The sequence below is a fragment of the Conger conger genome, chromosome 10 (genome assembly GCF_963514075.1).
Source record: "Conger conger chromosome 10, fConCon1.1, whole genome shotgun sequence".
Lineage (NCBI taxonomy): Eukaryota > Metazoa > Chordata > Actinopteri > Anguilliformes > Congridae > Conger > Conger conger.
In genome coordinates, this window is record NC_083769.1 from 11,535,006 (window position 1) to 11,557,850 (window position 22,845).

At 42.7% G+C, this 22,845-nt stretch overlaps 1 protein-coding gene across 1 annotated transcript in view; it reads right to left on the bottom strand.

The window, feature by feature from the left end:
• Positions 1-233: 233 nt before the first annotated feature.
• LOC133138660 (Fc receptor-like protein 5) overlaps positions 234-22,845 on the bottom strand; it is a 48,099-nt gene continuing 25,487 nt past the window's right edge. Inside the window, exon 8 of the mRNA XM_061257595.1 lies at positions 234-295. Coding sequence (XP_061113579.1) covers positions 234-295 — 62 coding nt within the window. The remainder of the gene's footprint in view (positions 296-22,845) is intronic.

The window sequence follows — 22,845 nt, forward strand, 5'->3', positions numbered from 1 at the left end:
TCTAACATGAGTTCTTAAAGGAACACTAACACTCATTTAGACATATTCCAAACATAACATCTCACCAATGTGAAGAGGAATTCCATTATTTTGGTATCATGTGGGAGTGAAACCTGTCACTCCGGCTACAGTAACTTTCTGTTCTTAATCATGAAATGTAAGGCTTAGTGGATTACAAACTCAATTGAGGATATTGGTTTTCATATATAACACGTTGACTTGGATGATAAGCATTATGGGATCTTGAAGCTCAGCCTCAGGCAGTAGTGACCCTGGAAAATGGATGGCTGGGGACCTACATATGGTACAGAGACGGAGCACAGATCTCACTAAACCACACTGGGGAGAGGCACACAGTGGGATTTTGGAATGGCTCCTATGATGGTGAATATAGATGTCAAGGAAACAGGATGGATAGAGACTACTACTCCCTTATCAGTGCAGGCTTCATACCAACCAAAAATAGTAAGTAGAATTTATAATTAAGACCATAGTCAAGTGAAGGGTTAAATCAATTTAAATCATGTTTCACTTATTCTTATTAGTTGACCTGTTTTTTTAAAGATGTAAAATAGAAATGAGAAATATTAGACTGTGAATTACTTATGTTGTATTTCTTTATTAGCTTCACTTTTATTAGCTTCATATGGGAATTGTATTTTACCCAATCTCGAGAAAAACGATCTACGCAACGTCATCTTGATGTCCGTGAAGTTTTGGACAAGGACGCATCAATTGTACACAATTTGAGATACGTAATAAATACAAAATCACATGTGGTTAAAGTCCACATTGTCAGATATTAATAAATTTGAATACACTTTGGTTTCACCCTCTAAAAATTACAGCAGTGTTTATTAATAGTCCCCACATTTCAGACTCTCAGCTTTCTTATACCTGCACTAATGAAACAACTGAATACACCTGACTACTCAGAAAGACCATCTGTCCAATTACTTTTGGTCCGCTAAAATGGGGGGACAAGGTATAAGAACGGAGATAATTCCAACATGGATCACCCAATATGGATGTAACCTCAAATTAAAGCTGACAGTCTGAACTTCAACTTCATTGTTTCATTTCAAATCCAGTGTGCCAAAGTAGAGGCAAAAGAAGAGAACTTGTACCACTTTCCCAGTGTTTTTCTCAGAGCAATTGTATTATTATAAAATTAAATAATTTTTCAATTTTGGAGCACACAGTATATCATTATCTGTATGGTTTTATTTATACAGCCTTTGCTCAGCTTCATGAGGGATGTGAACCATATTAGATGGCACTGTATGCAAAGACGTGAGGCTGAATTTGCAATATGAGTATCCATTTGAGATTCATACGTTTCATTTTTTTCAAAAACCTGGTCTCAGTTGTAACTGGCAGCTGGTCAACCTATAATCATTTTGTTGACTCTGATGATATATACAGTAACCGAGTCACAAAGTAGCAACAATAATCTGTGTTACAATATTGTACATGAACTGCATGTCCATGCAGACTCAAATTTGTTGAAAAGTTGTGAAATGCATCCAGTTTGCATTACGGTAGCCCTTGACGTCTTTCAGGCCGTGACTTCTTTGTTTTATGGTCCCTCAGTTCACCGTGCTGTGGAGAATGTTGTTCGCATCTGTGTGGCTGTGGCGGTCCTCCTCTTTCTGTCAGTCATTGTCCGTCTCGCCTTCCGGAGAAGAGTGTCAGGCCAGGACATGGTGCACAGTGAAGAGGAAATGGCAGAACAAACTGCAGATGCCTGACAACACTGTGTGCTATGAGGTTTTTTCTTGCTTTGGTAAATATTACGAGACATATTGTATCACTTGTTGATCTGCTAGAACGTATTTAACAATGTGCATTGTAGGGGCTTGAGAGTGTAAGACGGAAATTATTATATTATTATATATTATTATTATATCTGGCATTAGCACTCAGGGCTGGTCAGCTTGCTGGCTTCCTCTGGTATTGTGGCAAAATGTGGCTGTAAAGTAATTTAACCCAGGAGCTTGCACCATTAACCCCCACTATCTCCGCACCCATACGGGCAGGAGCCTGTGGGGGAAGACTCAAGCCTCCAGCCGTAAAACTTGTTACGACGGGGCAACATCCTTTATGGCACGGGAAGGTTTCAGAGGGCACGACCTGTTAGGCCCTGACCTTCTCCTGAACCCCCCTTTATTGCTCTCTCCCTCTTTACTCAGTCACTAAATGATGTGTACAGCCCTGGATGCTTCATGACAAAGTCAGTTTAGATAATATTCATGTTTGGTATTATTCTGATTGTTTCAGTGCGACTGGTGCAATGGTTTTATTTCTGCAACAGCAAACCCTGGACATCATAACCAACCAGGGAGAAACTGTGTGGAGCTCTGCCCCAGTGAAAGCCATGTGCCTCAACCCCCCTACGTTTCCTGGAGAGGCGTGGCTCCAAATTACAGATGGGTGACCCATTTTTAGGGTTAACATCAAAGGCCAGATTTTGGATTTAAGGACAGTAAACTAAGCAATCTGAGAGAATGCAATCAGTCTCTCTCGTGCACACTGTGCACGTAATTTCTACGTACAGGGTGTCTGTAGCCAGACTCCCGTATGTAGCTTTTATTACCAGGTATGACTTTTAAGACTCCGTAATTTGGTTTCCGTTGTAATGTTCTTTGATTTGGAACTAGTATGTAATTACGTGTATGTAACCTGCCTGGTAAAATAAATTGTTAAAACTTGATCTGTTTGGTTTTCCTTACTGACACTTAATGTTACACAGGGAATGCATGGTTTACCCCCCGAACTGGTCTAGGGAGGATGATTATTTCCACTTACTGTATCACGGCGTATAGCACCCGTAGACCTATGTTGGTAAATCCCTCGCCTCTGCATGGTAGTTCATTCATGTCGAGTACAGCCGTAGCTATGTTGGTCTGCTTGGGTCCCTAGGCTGTAAACAGATATACCCGAGACTAGCTATTCCTGCGACCTCTGTAATGACTACAGATAGCTTGTCAGTTTGTGAGACGTGCACATAAACCGCAATGTGACATGCGGTGGTACCAGCGGAGGATTGTTCAGCGAGTTCTTCTCAGTACAGGATTCCTATAGCGATCAAGTCAAAATTATAAATAAGACATCCACTAAATGTGAACAAGTAATCTAAATTATTATTCTAAAATGGAGTCAGATAAACGAAGGTGAATATATTGGCCCTATTGTGGAGATTCTTGGTCAGCCCGGACCAGTAAAGAGCGGAAGGCAGAGTGGGCCACTAATTTTTAACCCTATTAGTATTCTTTCAGCAACACCAAAAGGACGAGCACGCTGATACCTTCAGCCCTCGCTAAATTCCGTTGTTGGGTTAGCGTGGGGTTTTACAAGAGCTAAATGTAATATCTGGCATTGTATTCATTAGATACTAAATTTGCAAAACATCACGTTCAATTATAGCTTTTGCATGAATTTCCATGGAGGGGTATCACGGGGGGTTTCAAGTCTTGGGCAACTTCTGTTCCTGGAGGGTAGACAGTGTAGCAGTCCCACTTTTTCATTTTCAAAACAAGTTTATGTTCCTTGAAATAATGAAAGATGTTATTCATCTTTTTTCTCAGAGTATTTTAATAGAATGTAGAAATTTAGCATACTGTCACTGTCGTGCAAATATCTTTGATGTCATTTTTTCCAAACTGGATAAACACACACTGGACTTTGAAACCCAGCTCAAATGAGCCCTGTGTATAAACAATGTTGTTTTGATCAATAAAAAAATAGGTATTTGTGCTTTAAATCAATAAAATACATGTTTCTCCATGTACAGCAAATCCATGTCTCTAGGGGTTGTATGTGTACATTAATTTTATATGAAGCATACGTGGGTAATCTAATCATATGCATAGCCTCACATTAGCATTAGAGAGTTAATTGTCAATGTTATGAGTTTGCATATTGCTGGCATAAAAACAGCATGAAGCTTGCTGCAGTTCACTGCATACTGCTTTAAGAACCACCTCAATGTGGTTCTCGGGGTCCTCCCCCCAGGAAGTTTGAACAATGCAATTTCCAACTTAAGAGTTTGACTCAAAGATTTGGGAGGACTTGTTATCTTCAATTCCACTAAATCAGTTTTGTTACAAAGTAATTTCCCACCATACAGTAGGGTAAGCAGGCCTTCTGTATGTTTAGTTAGATTTTAATGTGTGCTGTTGTAGGCTACCTCTGTAAACATTACCAGCGACAAGATTACTGGATGAGCTGGTGTCACTGCTGATGACAAAACATACAATTCCCCCCTCCCTTTGTCATTGCTGTATTTCTAGCCCTCAGGCTGTTTCTTCCAGTTTAAACAAATAAGGAGGAAGAAACTTTAAAAAACTGTCCCGACAGTGGGCAGTGTTTTTTTTCCGATCACTTTCTTTTTTATTGGCCAAGTTTGGGCAAACATGTGCCTGCCCTAAGTCAATGGGCATGATGACACTGCCCAGAAGAAACATTTATAGTCTTACATTAAAATAGCTTGTTGAGAAGAAACAGACACCCGTAACGAAGACGCAGACACGCTACCTCTATAATCGGAACAGAATGAAAAGTTTTTTAAAAGAGTTTTAATAATATCTATGCATTTTCAAACAATGTCCATTTTGATGCAATGTTCATTTGATTCAGTTATTTTCTTGGCACAACTACTTAACTTATACAGCCAGGAATACCACCCCACCAGATATCTGGTTCCATCTTTACTTACAGTTTGACCGTATTATTAGAGGATATTTATTTTTCTGACCAGAAAGGATACTGTCAAGGACCTGGCTATGTGAACTCACAGAGTACAGACCAACTGCTGGAGTCAATAAACATACTTTCTTTTTCTTTATATTTACACATTTTTGTTCTTCTTTCAACCACCTCCATAAATGTCCAGGAAGATCCTTCATCTGAAATGAAGAAAGACAAGAACATTAAGTTAAGCAGGTCAATCAGTATGCTGTACTTCAAAATGCACTTTTAAGATTCATATTCAGCACATCGGTTTTGATATAGCAACATATGAGCATCCCTGTTAATTCCTTCCTCCACCAGCAGGTGGAACAGAAGGTATGTGTGAGCAGTCCAACCCAGTGGTCTCCAACCCTGTCCTGGAGAGCTACTGGTTATGCTGGTTTTTGTTTTCTCGTTATAATCAGCACTCTGTTGAGACTCAGGTAACCAGGTGATGTGAGGTAACCATGTAATTAACAGCTCTAATTGCTTAATTAACATTACATTACATGATTGGCATTTGGCAGACGCTCTTATCCAGAGCGACTTACAGTTAATTCGACTAAGCGTGAGACAGTCCCCCCTGGAGCAATACAGGGTTAAGGGCCTTGCTCAAGGGCCCAAAGGCTGTGTGGATCTTATTGTGACTACACCCAGAATCGAACCGCTGACCTTGCAGGTCCCAGTTATGTACCCTAACCATTACGCTACAGGCCATCTCTGTGCAGAGTAACAACAAAAACCAGCAGCTCTCCAGGACCAGGGTTGGAGACCACTGGTCCAACCTGGTCCTCTCATCATTCTTTGTTATGGTTTAGCTCCTCCTGCTCCTGCTCAAATTAGACACATTGGGACAAGAGACAAGAGCGAAGGCAATTGTGAATATTAAAACAATGCAATTTTCTGACATTACTTATTTTCTACCAAATTACCATTTATTAATATTATATTTCTGCATAGTATAAAGTCACTTGCTCATTAAAGGTGGCAATCTGGATTGTTTCCAGTCCCATACCTTTATATAAAAGCTGTTTATGAAGCCAATATTCTTACCATCGTCTTGGGTACAATAGCTGCATCCTATCTGGGCGTCAAATCTTCAAACAGCAATTGTAGCCAACAGGTTCCTCAAATACATTACTGGTGTTAAACCGCTGATTTTCGATTAATATCAAACATAAAAGATTTGTCTTTTCTGATGGCCATTAACAGGTAATGCACAGCGGACATCACTGTACACAGCTGTTCATCACTTTTATACAGTAGGGTTTGGAGCTGGGCTTGCAACTCAGGTGTGGTTGCTAGGTTAAGCACAGGAAACTGTAAAAATAGAAGCTACTCCATTTTTGTCACTCATGACTAGAGCATCCCCAAAACAGCAAAAACAATACTGTGAAAACACTGACGCACCCCTGCTGAAAAAAACTGCTCAAGCTAGGTTTTGAAACAGTTGGTTGCTGGTATTCCAAGCCGGTCATCGCTGGATTTTACACCAGGGATGAGGACTGGAGTCGTCCTTCCCTGCTATAATCCTGCATACATACCGGCATACAGTCATGTGAAAAAATTAGGACACCCCGTTAAATATTCAGTTATTCATTAAGAAATGATCACATATCGATGTCTAATCTTGTTTTTATTTATCTCTGGAAAAGAAAGTGATCTAATTGCAGGTAAACAACAAATATTAACCTTGTTTTACTCATTAAACAAAAGACATCAACATAAATGCATATTCTACCTGAGGAAAAAGTTAGGACACCCTACCCCCTAATATCTAGTGTTACCCCCTTTGGCTGAAATAACTTCAGTGAGACGCTTCTTGTAACCATCTACCAGTCTCTGACATCGGTCTGAAGAAAGTTGGCCCCACTCCTCAACGCAGAATTCTTTAACCTGTGATATGTTTGAGGGGCTTCTTGCATGTACAGCCCGTTTCAAGTCACCCCACAGCATCTCAATGGGATTAAGATCTGGGCTTTGACTGGGCAATTCCAGGACTCTCCACTTCTTAGTTTTCAGCCAGTCCTTGGTGGATTTACTGGTATGTTTTGGGTCATTGTCATGTTGCAGGGTCCAGTTCCGCTTCAGCTTTAATTTTTTTACAGATGGTCTCACATGTTCCTCAAGCACCCGCTGGTACACTGTAGAATTCATGATAGATTCTATGATGGTGAGCTGGCCAGGTCCTGCTGCAGCAAAGCATCCCCAAACCATGACACTTCCACCTCCATGCTTCACAGTTGGCCTTCATGTTTCTCTTGGAGAGTAAAGGTTTCCTCCTTGCACACCTCCCATGAAAGTTAAACTTGTGCAGTCTCTTTCTGATTGTAGAGGCATGCACTTTCACATGAACAGTTGCCAGAGCTTGCTGTAGGTCCCGTAATGACATTTTAGGGGTTTTGGAGACTTCTATTAGCATCTTGCGGTCTGCTCTCGGGGTGAACTTGCTTGGATGGCCAGACCTGGGCATGTTGGCAGTTGTTTTGAATGTCCTCCACTTGTAGACTATTTTACGGACAGTGCAAAGGCTGATTTCAAAATCTTTTGAGATCTTTTTAAATCCCTTACCAGACTCATAAGCTGCTACAATCTTCTTTCTGAAGGCCTCAGACAGGTCTTTCGATCTCACCATGGTGTTCACTCTCATGTCAACAGTCAGGAGCACACCAAACTAAATGTCTGAGGTTTAAATAGGGCAAGCCTCCTTCAAAATGCTGAGTAACAATGTTCTAATCATGTGCACCTGACATGTGTGATTTCAGCCATTTTAGGTGGGAAAAAATGTGGGCTTGTCCTAATTTATTCCTCACCAGAAATTGCATTTTTATTTTATTGCATTTTACAGAAAAGTATTTTCTTCAGTTTTACTTGTTTAGTTATATTACTAGAATCTCTCAGTTTTGTTAAAATTGATATTAAATATCCATATGTCTAAAAATGTTTAAAAAACACAATTTTCCATAGGGTGTCCAAATTTTTTCACATGACTGTACATGTATCAATCCAGAGACCTTTCTTTGGGTCTTGTGTTACCAGCAGTGTCCACCAGGGGTCAGCATTGAAATGCTTTTTGTGTTCATCAAGGGGCTCTTCTTCTAATGATGAGGCTGAGGGCTGGAATGCGAAAGCATTGTACCTACTGCAATATCCAGCATGCAAGCCCCTTCAGAATGGCCTTCACTGTTAGGAAAGGAGATTGAGATCCTTAAAAAGATTGTGTTGTCAGGATGGAACCACATTCAACACATACCTACTTCACACTATGATTATATTCAATAACTACATGCATATTCTGTATAAGCCATCCATCCATCCATCCATCATCACCCGCTTATCCGGAGTCGGGTGGCGGGGGCAGTAGGCAAAGCCGGGTATTCCAGGCGTCCCTCTCCCCAGCAACGCATTCTAGCTCCTCCTGGGGGATCCCGAGGCGTTCCCTGGCTAGGAGAGATATATAATCTCTCCAGCGGGCTCTGGGTCTCCCTCGGGGTCTCCGCCCAGTTGGACGAGCCCGGAAAACCTCCAAAGGGAGGCGCCCGGGAGGCATCCTGATCAGATGCCCGAACCACCTCAATTGGCTCCTTTCGACGCGAAGGAGCAGCGGCTCTACTCTGAGCTCCCTCCGGATGTCCGAGCTCCTCACCCTATCTCTAAGGCTGAGCCTGGCCACCCTACGGAGGAAGCTCATTTCGGCCGCTTGTATACGCGATCTCGTTCTTTCGGTCACTACCCAAAGCTCGTGACCATAGGTGAGGGTTGGGACGTAGATCGACCAGTAAATCGAGAGCTTCGCCTTCCGGCTCAGCTCCTTCTTCACCACAACGGTCCGGTGCAACGCCCGCATTACTGCTGACGCTGAACCGATCCGCCTGTCGATCTCACGCTCCCTTCTACCCTCACTCGTGAACAAGACCCCGAGATACTTGAACTCCTTCACTTGGGGCAAAGACTCGTTCCCAACCCGGAGGGAGCAATCCACCGTTTTCCGGCAGAGAACCATGGCCTCGGACTTGGAGGTGCTGACTCTCATCCCGGCCGCTTCACACTCGGCTGCAAACCGCTCCAGTGCGTGCTGAAGGTCACGGTCCGATGAAGCCAGCAGAACCACGTCATCCGCAAAAAGCAGAGATGCGATTCTGAGGTCACCAAACCGGACACTCTCCTCACCTCGGCTGCGCCTTGAGATCCTGTCCATGAATACCACAAACAGGACCGGTGACAAGGGGCGACCTTGGCGGAGTCCAACACCCACCGGAAACGTGCTTGACTTTGTGCCGAGAATGCGGACACAGCTCTCACTTTGGTTATACAGGGACCTGATGGCTCGTAACAACGGCCCCGGTACCCCATACTCCTGCAGTACACCCCACAGGGTTCCCCGGGGGACACGGTCGAAAGCCTTCTCCAAGTCCACAAAGCACATGTGGACTGGATGGGCAAACTCCCATGACCCCGCCAGCAACCCTGCCAAGGTAAAGAGCTGGTCCACTGTTCCACGGCCAGGACGGAAGCCACATTGCTCCTCCTGAATCCGAGGTTCGATCGTCGGTCGGAGCCTCCTTTCCAGTACCCTAGAGTAAGCTTTCCCAGGGAGGCTGAGGAGTGTGATACCCCGGTAATTGGAGCACACCCTCCGGTCCCCCTTCTTGAAAATGGGGACCACCACCCCGGTCTGCCACTCTACAGGTACTGTCCCCGATCTCCACGCGACACTGAAGAGGCGTGTCAGCCAAGACAGCCCAACAATGTCCAGAGCCTTCAGCATCTCAGGGCGAATCTCATCTACACCCGGCGACTTGCCACTGAGGAGCTTTTTGACTACCTCAGCAACTTCCGCCAGGGTTATAGGTGCAGATTCCTTCAGAGTCTTCAGGCTCTGCCTCTTCCACAGAGGACGTGTTGTTCGGGTTCAGGAGCTCCTCGAAGTGCTCTTTCCACCGCCCGACAATATCCCCAGTCCGGGTCAGCAGTTCTCCTCCCCTGCTGAAAACAGCCTGAGACAAGCCCTGCTTTCCCTTTCTGAGTCGTCGGATGGTTTGCCAGAACTTCCTCGAGGCCAACCGAAAGTCCTTCTCCATAGCCTCCCCGAACTCCTCCCATACCCGGGTTTTTGCTTCAGCAACTGCCGAAGCTGCAGCCCTTCTGGCCACCCGGTACCTGTCTGCTGCTTCAGGGGAACCCCGGTGTTTGTTATCGACAATCCATGACCAGCACAGAAGTCCAATAACAAAATACCGCTTGGGTTCAGATCAGGCAGGCCGTTCCTCCCAATCACCCCCCTCTAGGTTTCTCCCTCATTGCCCACGTGAGCGTTGAAGTCGCCCAGCAGAACTATGGAGTCTCCGGGTGGCACCCTTTCCAGGATGCCGCCCAGTGACTCCAAGAAGGCCGGATACTCTGAACTGCCATTTGGTACATAAGCACAAATGACAGTCAGAGCCTTCCCCCCAGCGACACGTAGTCGCAGAGAGGCGACCCTCTCGTTCCCCGGGTGGAACTCCAACACAGTGGCGCTCAGCCGGTGGCTTGTGAGTATCCCCACACCCGCCCGGCGCCTCTCACCTTGAGCAACTCCAGAAAAGAACAGAGTCCAGCCCCTCTCCAGGAGTTTGGTTCCGGAACCAGTACTGTGCGTGGAGGTGAGCCCAACTATATCTAGTTGGTACCGCTCCGCCTCCCGCACTAGCTCCGGTTCCTTCCCCACCAGAGAGGTGACATTCCACGTCCCCAGAACCAGTCTGCGACGCCGAGGATCAGCACGCCCGGATCCCCGCCTTTGCCTACTGCCCGTTGGGCAAAGCACCCGACTCCGATGCCGACCCCTGCAGGTGGTGAGCCCACAGGGCGGAGACCCCACGTGACCAGTTCGGGCTATGCCCGGCCGGGCCCCATGGGATAAGGCCCGGCCACCAGACGCTCGCCGACGAGCTCCCCTCCCGGGTCTGGCTCCAGCAGGGGGCCCCGGTTTCCCTTTTCCGGGCGAGGTAACTGGGTCTTTGTGTGACAGTGCCCCCGACATCCTAGCTCCCAGGATCACCGGGACACACAAACCCCTCCACCACGTTAAGGTGGCGATTCCTCGGAGGGGTGTATAAGCCAGATAAAGTATATTTCATTTGAGAATGTCGCTAAATGAGATAGGAAACTTTCAGTTTGCGTTTTCCTGGACCATCTACAGCATTGATTAAATGGCCTTGCTAATGATAGCTCAATTTAAAGGGTAATTATGGAATCTAGTCTCCGGATTGATAACCTCCCCTGAGAGCCATGACTGATGTTGTTCTCATTGCCTGAGCTTTTTATTGGGGGGAGGGGTATGTGGATGAAAGTGCTAATGTATACTGAGCTATCCATTCCTTGCTCCTGACCCAGAAATTGACCAAGGTCTGACATCTTTAAGGACATTCAACCAATAAAATATTCCTTCTAGGAGCTATAAGTAGAAGTTATGAACTCCCAATCTTTCCTTAGAGCAAGAAAACATCAGCGCATCCTTTTGAGGCAAGGCAGGAAGAGAGGCAAAGCCAGATGTTTCTTTGGGTCTTGTGTTACCAGCAGTGTCCACTGGGGGTCAGCATTGAGCTGCTTTTCATGTTTTTTCGCAGCAGTGACTCCAGGTCTTCAGTCTCATTACATTACATTACATTATTGGCATTTGGCAGATGCTCTTATCCAGAGCGACGTACAGCTGATTAGACTAAGCAGGAGACAATCCTCCCCTGGAGCAATGCAGGGTTAAGGGCCTTGCTCAAGGGCCCAACGGCTGTGCGGATCTTATTGTGGCTACACCGGGATTAGAACCACTGACCTTGCGTGTCTCAGTCATTTACCTTAACCACTACGCTACAGGCCGCCCCAGTCTCCTGCCCTCGTACACCGACACGACTCATGCAAATGCGTGAGGTACTTATCCTGTCAGTGCTCAGTTACCAACATATACATATGTTATCACAAAATAACTGAATGAAAGAAGATGCCAAACCACAGCTTGTCTCTCCAAAAGTAATCCCAAGAATATGCCAAGAGCAACAGAAAGCAGAATATTCTAAAAACACCAGTGATGAAATAGAACAGACCTGGATGCAAGCCTAAAGTAAAGACAGGCCTACCTTTTATATAGTTGAAGGGACCAACCCATACAGGAACCAAATAAAACTAGGACTGTACATTTTCTAAAGTAAATTACAGACAGTCATATGTTCAAGCTCATGTATATGATTTACGATTTTCAAAAACTGAACTGTACCCCTGACAAAACCAGTTTCAGCCCTTAAGAAAATGAACCTAACAGTTTCCTGTTGGACTGTACACAAAGCTATGGGCTATCGTGGTACAAGCCTTCACACAATGACGTTCCTGTGTCTGCAGCCTTTACCCACCTGACACTGTTCCCTGTTGTTTCTCTCACTTCCCCATTCAGGGCCTATTTCTTTCAGAATGATACTGCTTTAGCTCACATTCGCTGAAGGGGTTCTTAGCCTTCCAATCCAAATAATTTGTGATTAAAGAGCCGCTGTTGATAAGGATCACGGCAAATAGTTCATGTGAAACACTGCAGGGTTTTCTCCTGGTTTGTTAAAGCAGAGTGATGCTCTGGCCCTCCTGTTCTGCATTCTGAGGCATTAAAATGGTAAATGGACTGCATTTAATCAATTGAGCACTTTACAGTTGATGCCTCTCATTTATCCATTCACACACCAACGGCGATTGGCTGCCATGCAAGGTACCAATCAGCTCGTCGGGAGTCTTGCTCAGGGACACTGCAACACACCCACGGCAGGGGATTGAAGCAGCAACCCTCTGACTGCCAGATGACCGCTCTTACCGCCTGAGCTAATGTCGCCCCACCCACAAACAAGCTTTCAGACAAAAGGTTTAAGAACCAGAAATGACTTAGGCCAGTGATGCAAGTAATCTTGAATCTTATTTTCTCCGAACAGCATTTAATGGCTTCTGAAATGGAATTACAAAATGCAGATCTATCTATTCTATGAAAAAAAAAAAACTCCAAAAGAAAATAAATATTAACAGTGAAAGACTTAATATTTATAAGCATAATATACAAACACACTACTTGAAGAAAGACATACAATGCAAAGTCCAGACCAGTAAAGGTATTGGAGGTGCAGCAACACTGGTGCCTGAGGTCTGAGAGGGTCTGTCATCCTCTCACAAAGAGCTGGGTCTGCATTTAAAAAAGTCAAGCTAGGTTTTGAAACAGCTGGTAGCTGGTTGACCAGTTCAGACTAGTAATGGGCAGTTTGGCTCTCTCCCCAAGCACTGAGATCTGCCCGCCCCACTCCTCCTTCATCTCTTTAGACTTAGACAGTGTCCAATGGATACTAACCAGACCAGTTCAGACCAACTCCCAGCTTGAAATGGTTTGAGCAGCTGAAGCTATGTTTTGAAACAGCTGACAAGCTACCACCAGTCACTCGTTTATCAGTTAATGCGCAGCTAGACCATCTTCATGACCAGCTTGACTAGTTCAATTTTAGTTAGTCAAATTGGCACGACTGGATTTTACACCTTGGGAAATTGAGATTGCGTCCATCGGGGAAAGTGATTGCATATTAAAGCATATTCAGTGATAAAGTGCAATCTGCAAATCACCCAAAAAGCAAACTCAAAAATGTAAGCAATTGCCACATAATCAGTGAACAATACACCAAATATGTTTTTCAAATAAACTGTAGCCCATGTTTAACAGGTAATGAATATGAAGGCCTGCACAAATTGGATCTCTAGAAAGAACATAATTCGCAAAAACGAATGTGTTAATACTTGGAATTAAAATTTTTGGCCATGTTAACTGAAGTCAATTGCATTTCATTGCAGGCCTATAGATCAAATCACCTTGATGTCACAACAGCAAATAACTTAGTTCTGGGTGGAGAAGGTTGAGGAATGTTAATAGCAGGCAGTGTTTTCTGTGTCATTTAACCAAGGTCTGAACACGTAAAGTCAATGTTGGAATATAAAAAGAATTAATAAAAACTGAACGAGAAATAATTAACTAGCCAATGGTTTCTACACAGCTCTGGTTCAGTCAAATTTTAAGTAACATTCCTCCATTCCGCGGCTGAGTGGCCACCCATAAGTATTTTAGCGACCTTTGTTTACAAACATTCTGATTTCATCTATGGCTTTCAACATATCTTTGATTTTGATGCATTTGAGTTGTTCTGAAAGAAGTGGGGAGATGACACAAAATGGCTTCCAGTCAAGAACAGACGTGAAACATCAGCAGGCTACCGGCAGTTTCAGTGGGACATCCTAGCGCAGGTAGTAATCTTAAAGTATGTGATTATTTGCAGAAGAGAATGCAAGGTAACAGACAGTATCTGGGGGACATGGTCAGAACATGCAAAAAAATAAATAAAATGCAGTACCTAGATTTAGATAAGTGAAAGTTCTCAGGTTTCCATTTCCTGTCTGTAAAGAAAAACCCAGTCACATACCTAAAGGTTGAAATATAATGTTTTAATAGGTTAGAGCATAATCTTATTAATTATCCTCACAATTAATGTAAAAGAATACATGCATAATGCTTAGAATGTACACCTCCAAGAGACTTTTTGACTTCTGAATTGATTTAGGAAGGAACCAGAAGCAATTATGACAGTTGTGTGTTTTATTGCATGCAACATCTCACCAAAAGCAGAAAATATAAAGCCCTCACATTCATCAAAACACATTCCACTGGTTTAATTTTCCACATAGCATACACATACACTATCAAAATCATATTGAGATGCTAGAAATAAATATTAAAATATACGGTGAGCTCCATAATGTACATTTGGCTCTGTACCCCACAATTTGTGATTTGTCATCAAACAATTCACCTGTGGTTCAATTCACATTCTCAGCTACTTTAAAAAGGTATTTTTATTTTAGTTTCACCATGTAGGAATTACAGCTCTTTTTTTACATACGTATTCCCTCCCATTTCAGGGCACCATAATGTTCAGGACAAATGACTTCACGTGTCTCTGATTAGTCATGTGTGTTCAATCGCTTCCTTTGGAGCTATAACAGAGCTTTTATTATTGAGTCTTGATTCGAGGGTTTTGATTGCCTTTGGAGTCTGCTATTGCCACAGTTGTGCCAATGAAAGTCAAGGAAATCATTATGAGGATGAGAAATTAAAAAACAGAGACAAGGCCAAGCCCCTATATATACAGTACTTTGCAAAGGTATTAGGTAGGTGTGAAAAAATGCTGGAAAATAAGAATGCTTTCAAAAATAGAAATGTTAAGAGTTTATTTTTATCAATTAACAAAATGCATAAACAGAATAAGTGAATGAACAGAAGAAAAATCTAAATCAAATCAATATATATATATATAGGCGGCACGGATGGTGCAGTGGGTAGCACTGCTGCCTCACAGCAAGGAGGTCCTGGGTTCGAATCCCCGTCGGCCGTGGCCTCTCTGTGCGGAGTTTGCATGTTCTCCCCATGTCTGTGTGGGTTTCCTCCGGGTACTCCGGTTTCCTCCCACAGTCCAAAGACATGCAGGTTAGGCTGATTGGAGAGTCTAAATTGCCCATAGGTATGAGTGTGTGAGTGAATGGTGTGTGCCCTGCGATGGACTGGCGACCTGTCCAGGGTGTATTCCTGCCTTTCGCCCAATGTATCCTGGGATAGGCTCCAGCCCCCCTGCGACCCTGTTCAAGATAAGCGGGTTAAGATAAAGGATGGATGGATGGATGGATGGATATAAGAATACATAAATGTGTTAGTAGATATAATAAATATAATACTAAAATAAATAAAATTATCTAAAAAATGTGAATAAATCAATCTGGTGATATAGAAATATATATGTACGTACAATTAATTTATGAAGTTATTTCTATTCATTAATATAATAATTTATTAAATATTTATTTCCATTCTTATTTATTCAATTATTTCCATATATACAGTATTGCGCAAAAGTCTTAGACACCATAGATTTTTAAAATAACATTTTGGTCCGTAATCTGAAAATGTAAAAAAAAAGAAGGAAATATCTTATTCAATTAATTGTGCATATATTTACATTTCTATCCAAAATGTTCAGCTTTGCTTGCAATGCTGATACATTAATACATTGTTAAAGTGGATAGCCTAATGTATAGCTGTGGTAAAAGAGTACTACTACACATTTCCTGCATTTCTTAAAGCATTTGACTGCCAGCACCACCAGGCTTATGAAAATGATGACTGAACCAGCAACACCCACAATAAAGAACAGCCCTGCAGCGGAGGTAGAACAGGAAGATGTAATGAGACATAATATCATCGTTTTCAAAACATTAAAACTAGATTCCAAACCTGTGCCAATACAGGATTGGAAAATCAGCCTTGTGTATTCATGTACAGTATAGTGCCATCCAAAATTGTTCATACCCGTGATGAAGATGAGCAAAGGCCCCATAAAATTAACTAAAGTTCAGCAAGAGAGCAGGCAACAAGCACAGAGCAAAAGGTCTGAAGGATTTTAGTCAGTGATCCTCCCCTTACTGTGTCGTGAGCCATGAACCCCTTGCCGAGCTCTGACCTCACAGTACCTCACCAGGAGGTGTCTCGGGGACGAACTCTCTTTTCCTTTAAGTACTCCGAACGTCCTGGAGCCCTGGTAAGTTCTACTGAACTTCCAGCCCAGTCTCGAAGTGAAGGGTGTGATGCAAATCTGGTATACGATGTCCTGTATTCACTGTATTCCTCTAAAAGAACCTTCATCACATATGATTATAGTAAGATATACTTTATTATAATCAATCAAAAGAATAGAGTTATACAGCTGACAGGTTATACATCATCTTTCAGTTTGCTAATCACATGGAAATTCCATATACCCCTTTAGCTCTTTCTAATTTACCTTTCCACCAGATGTTAAATTCAAGGTACACCCCTCAAATACCCATCCTCTTTGGCCTTAGCCTTATCCTATAGCTCCCCCTTCTGGACGTTTAAAAGAAACTATTCCTAGAATATTATGTTTATCTAAACTCTAAAAACTTCTCTACATTTTTCTACCTTATATAGTACCTTAATTAAAAATAAGACATAAAAATAAAAGGAAACTTATAATGTATTACTTCTATGTATTACTTTTCCTACTTCTACAAGTAATATAGATTATAATTACCACTCAAGCTTGATTATAGTTGTTCTGCGTTGCTCTTTCGACATCAGTCCTGTTGCCACAACTCTTGGGCTAAGTCTGCACCGCGTACATCACTCTGTTCTCCATATCCAGATCCTGGAGTGGCGCGCAGAGGGAGCGCGCCACTCCAGCTTGACTACAGCAGTCCTGCGCTGCTCTCTCTTCAACAGCCCATAGATATCTTCTGAAGCAAAATTCTAAGATGCTTTTTTTTCTTTCTTCTCCTTCTTTTTTCCTGCTTTTTTAACGTCTAAAAGCTCACTCCTTGTATATCCTTAGCTCGTATGAAAGTGTACCTTTTTTTGATAAGAAATGTCCCCAGTATACCCTGTGGGAAGACATTTGTCTCTTATGCAACTTTTTTAATGAACATATTCATCACTATTGTTTGTCTCATTGTCATTTTCTCATACCTCAAAGGAAGTTTCCCCAATACTTTATCTCATGTGCCCCTCCAGTTGGGAGTTTCCACCATCTCAATATACAAGTGGAAAAACACTAGCTCTTATGTAATTTTTTAAGGAACCTATTCATCACTGGTGTCTGTCTCAATTTCATAGTCTCTCCTTGACTTTCTCCACACTTTGACCTCATGCAAGCCCGAAGTTAGTGCCTGCCACCATCTCAATACACTCTTCAAGTGCCCTTTTTTGTGGCGCCTTAAGGGATCTACAAAGGACATCCAGCTAATAGCTGAGTGTAAATCATCCCCTAACTCCTCTACAGTCAGTCCTTTGAATCTATCCAATACATTATCAGATTATAATCAGGAAGGCCCTTAAAGTCTCTTAATATTCTTTCGGTATTGACATCCCTTCCGTTTTCCTTATCTTTTTGCTTTAGCCAGGCATTGTGCTCCTCCCCTGTAGGGTTGGGGTATTCCCCGACTGCTCGCTCAGCATGTTGAATCTCCTCCAAGGTCATGCTGGAACTCATTCTAGTCTATATAGAGTCCCCCGACTTCAGACTCCTCCGCTGACAAGTAGGGCTGCTCATTATCTCTGAACCGCATATTTTTCCTCTTACGGGCGTTCTTGCTACCACCTCAATGGCGTGTGCGAGGGGTTAACAATGCATTCCTTCCTAACCCATCCCCCGTCAATCTCTCATCAGGTGGGCCTAGGGCCGGGTCCTCGACACCCCCTTCAACCCCTCGCACTAAGCCAATCTTAGCCCGTATGTGCCTCTCAATTAACCCATACAGCTTTAATATCCAGGTATCAAACGGTAGGGAGTACCAAGTACTAACTGGGCTCCCATCTGTCATCCTCCTCATTGTTTTTTATCATCAACCAAGCCCATGAGCGCACCTACCAATGGGAGAGTGTTCTGCCCTATCTCCTGCACATATGCCTATATGACGTAAGCTGAGGAGAGCACTCACCCCTCCCTTACATTTTTTCTGGTTATCTGTCATGAGCACAATTTATTCTTTTAAGCAGTCCTCTGACTATATGCATGAGAATACATATCTGGATATATAAATCCTAGGTTATATTATTCTTTTCTTCCATAATCCCTCCTTTTATCAGATAAACGATAACATGTTTAAAGAGAAAATAATTTGTCTACTTTGCTCATCCTGATACATAGAATAACATAAGATAATCATACTGATTCATAAGATTATCATAGAATAACTAGGAATAACTATGGAAAATATTCTATATAATTTTCCCCCTTTTGCGGCTTCTAAGCCACACACATAGCAAGCTTATCCAACAGTAATGTGCCTGTTTCGTGCCTCACTCCATCGTTACCCACCTCATTTTAGACAGTTGCACATCCGCAGTGTGCTAATATAAAAACAAAAATAAAAGAACAAAACAATGATGCTACCAATAGTCCCAAAAGCCACTCCTCTACAGAAGCCTCGTATTCAATTCAATTCATTCCTGAGCGTTGTCTTCATGTTCAAGCAGACGCATTCCAGGCATCCACGCACTCCCTGGGAACTTAATTCTTTCATGAATTTACACTGTTTCAACTAGGCCCGGTGGACAATTTGGGGGATTATTATTATTATTATTTTTCTTATGGACACGCACTACGAGATTTCTCTTTTCACTTTGAGAATGGTTATTTATTAACCAGCAGGATTTTTCCAATCAATCTTAAACGTCCAACGGATCAAGTTACATCTCTGTTGGATGCGTGGATTTATGTATACAGTTTGCTGGTTTGGTGAAGGAGGCCATGCAACTGTTCTTACATGGGACACCTCTCTTTGGAGTTTAGTCTTGGATTTGTAACTTTAGTGTGAGGACTCCTGTGAACTATGATTGGATAGTTTGAGGACTCTGTTAAATCCCCTTCTTTGTTTGGAGGCCCTAGGCTTCAGGTGACAGTTTTGATTTCTAGGTACACGAGAGATATAAATCATTCTCTGGGCTCCTGCCCCTACACTTTGATTCACAAGTATCCGCTTTTCCATGGACAACTGAGGACTGTTATTATTTGTGACCCATCAAACACGAGCATGACCAGGTATATAATTTATATTAATTCTTAACACTTGCCTACTAGAAAAATTAGAATTTAGATAACCCACAGTCAATGCATGTTGTACTAATACCAGCCACTTAGTAAATTTGTAATTCCATATTTGTATTCATAAGGTGCCTGTTATTGACAAAAAAAAATCAAATGTCATATTTAGCATTCAAATTATATCTGTCATCTTTGTCTGAAATCTTGCCCTTCCGCATTCCTAGTAACCAAATAAAACCATGCTTTGGTTTTAGAACTCAATTAACAATTTTTCCTCCTAATGAGTTTAATTACTGTTACTATGTTACCAAGATTCAAATCAAGAGCTCGGAGGAGGGATCTCACCATGGATAGAGCTAACGGTACTGCTTCACCATTCTCCTGCACTCCCAGATTTCCTTCCCCTGATACATTCCCGGTTTGGCTCATGGGGCTCATGGGGGCTCATAGGAACTGTTCCAAGTTGCCATTATTATGTCTATCGTAGGCCTCCCTTCTTAAAAATCAGTGATTTCCTGCCGGAGTCGTCTGGACAAGATTTCAGTACGATGATGCTCATGCTCTTGTTCTTGAGACTCGAGCTTGTGGTATGCATACTGTTGTCTATGTCGCCTGCACCTTAAGCATACAAAAATGACATATAGTATTCCTCTGATTAGTATTTATCATTAAAATTAATTAGTTGAGGCTTAACTCCATGTTCTTGCTTCCCTGTGTAATTAGTCCTGAGTGGTGGCGTAAAGTAGTCAGGGATATCATTTTTGAAATAATCCTGGTTTTGTGCATTATTCCCTATATCTCCAGCATAGGCCTCCCACCAACCACTCATTAACGTATAATGAATCCATTCTGCCCTGTAATTTGTTTTTTCCTTTCATAACTTTAGTCCAGTACCAACTTATCCAATTTCTAAGTTGTTCTTCTACGGGCCTATATCTGAAGGTTACGTATTCATCGCCTTCCCATGTGCATGCCATTGTCATTACACCCTTTTTAACGTCGTTTTTAGAGATTGATTTTTCCCTTATATCTTTTTCGTCTTCCGTATTTACCGATATTGCATACTGCCTCATTTCTTCTATCATCTCCTTTTCTTTCTGAAGTATCTCCTCTACTAATTCTCGAGAAGGTATTACTGTCTTAATCAACAAAGATGGCCGTGCTTGGATTGTATCGGCTGCCCAAATGCCCTTTCGAAATTTACCTTGACTCCAATAGGCTAATGTACACAGTAAAGTTCTATTCTGATATACATATGTATTTGTCCACCCTAGTTCCTTTTGCATCATTATTGACTTATCTATTTTTGGATATTGTTGCGGGTCCCCTATATATAGACTAGTGAGTAGTGGTGTTGTGGGTCCCCATATTATTCCTCGTTGTTCTAATTGCGACCATCGAAGTCCAGTTTGACTCGCTAACCCTTTCCTTATAATCAAGGGGTATTTAAGCTCTCATCTCCTCGCCCTTTGAGTATTTTTTGTCGGGACCTCCCGCTTTACTTTACGCCCCAATGAGCTTGGACAATATTGAGTTTGCCTGCCTCTTGAACATTTCTGTTTCCCATCTGTGCTGATACAGCTGACATCACATTCTATCATACTGGATTTCTGACCTCCGCAAGTTAAATAGTGACAGCATGTTTCGTTTTTCATTTTCTGACTGCAATTTTCAGTACTGTTTTTACTTCCTGGTGATGTCATGTTGTATTCACACCAGATCACATTTATTTCCTTAGTAACGCATGTGTATTGGTAAGGGACTCTATATTTCATTACATAACTTCCTAATCTTAGGACTGCTATAAGAAATATTAACCCTATTATTGCTAACCCTTTCCTTTCCCGATCTTGTTCCTTCTTCAAAGACTCACTGCGTAGGATTTTTTGATTTTTCTTTTGGTTTCTGATTTTCATGTACTCTGTCAGCAGTTCCTGATCGGAAACACCCGCTGAAACACGACATTCTCGGCCTCCTTGGGCGTCGTTGCTGAGAAGCATCACTAGGTCCTCCATTGCTCAGGTTATCTCTCAGTGGTATTGGAGTAGCAAAATCGCTGACGTCCTTGTACTCTGGCTCGGTGTCTGGAACTACAGGTTCAGCTGCTTTTCCCGTAGCGTCTGCTTCTCCTCCCTCTTCGTCTGCAGACTGGGGTTCAACTGAGTGCCTAGCTGAAACAGAGTATACACCTTCGCCAACCACAACTCTGGTGGTAACTGTTATGGTTAGTGTGTAGAGAGGCCCTGTGGCCTCATCTTTATCATCAGAATAGTTGTGGCGAGGGTTTATCCGCCCTGTGGCTCCCCGCCGAGATTCCTCAACCACAATTGTTTCTCTCACTTGCCCTTTATCATCAATTAGGCCTTCTGCGCACACAGTTAATTGTCTTCTCACCCCTTTTAATATCCCTTCTACAGGGAAAGCGTGCAACCTGAAGTAAGCCACTTGCCCTACTTTTTGTGCTCTAGCTTTGAACTTTCTCATTAATAGGTCTGTATTACTGCTGTACCATGCTGTACCATGGTTGTATGATCCCCAAAAGGTACGTATAGTACTTCAGCATCTTCTGGTGGGTACAGACAATTTTTAACTTCCTCTTTATAATCTGTTAATCTCCATACTACTCTTCCTTCTCTATTTATGGCTTTTCACCTAAACCTCATAGGTCTGGTATCTGTTTCCCCCCTTCGGTTAACCATCAGCAGGCCAGGTGGGCCCGTAGTTGTATGTCTGTTCAATAACATTTCTTAGTTGGTCGTCTCGTTGTCTACCCATAATGGGCTGGGCGTATGTTGACTTTTCCTGACCTTTGGAGGTCTCGTTTTTATCATAGGGGATTAATTCATGAGTGAGGCCTGCTGCTACAGCTGATCCCTCGAAAGTGAGTTCTCTGCACTCATTACATGTCACAAGTTCCCCTTCTGCTGTTTCAAGGCAGTAACATTTTTTCCTAGGCTGCCCCCCCTTCTCAGGCCCCTCTATCTAGCCATGAGGAAAGTGGTATTTGTCGCAATGCTAATTCTGCATTGTCCACAGACCACTAATCTGTGCATCATCACTACTGGAGAATGCCCTGTCTGGGTTGTCATTCCCCATAGGGCATCCCCTGGTAACCCCTCTATTTTTGGGGGTACTCTTGCCCCACCAGGTCCCTGATATCCTGGCCTTAACTCATTACATGAACACAGGATGCAACAGCCTGGTCCTTTAATATCTTCCAGCACTGGACAGGGTTTTATTAATTTCTGGCCTCCATTTTCTGCCAGGTCATAACATTTTCTAGCTGTTAAAACTCTAAATGTCCCATCTGTCTGTCTGACCACCTTGACCCAGACTTTAGGGAATAAGCTTTTAGGCAGTAAATATTTATGTGGTCCTACCTCCATTATATTTTCTTACACTGTGCCACTGAGGTTATTCCTCCCTTTTCCAATTCTACCGTATTTTTATCTAACACTTTTTC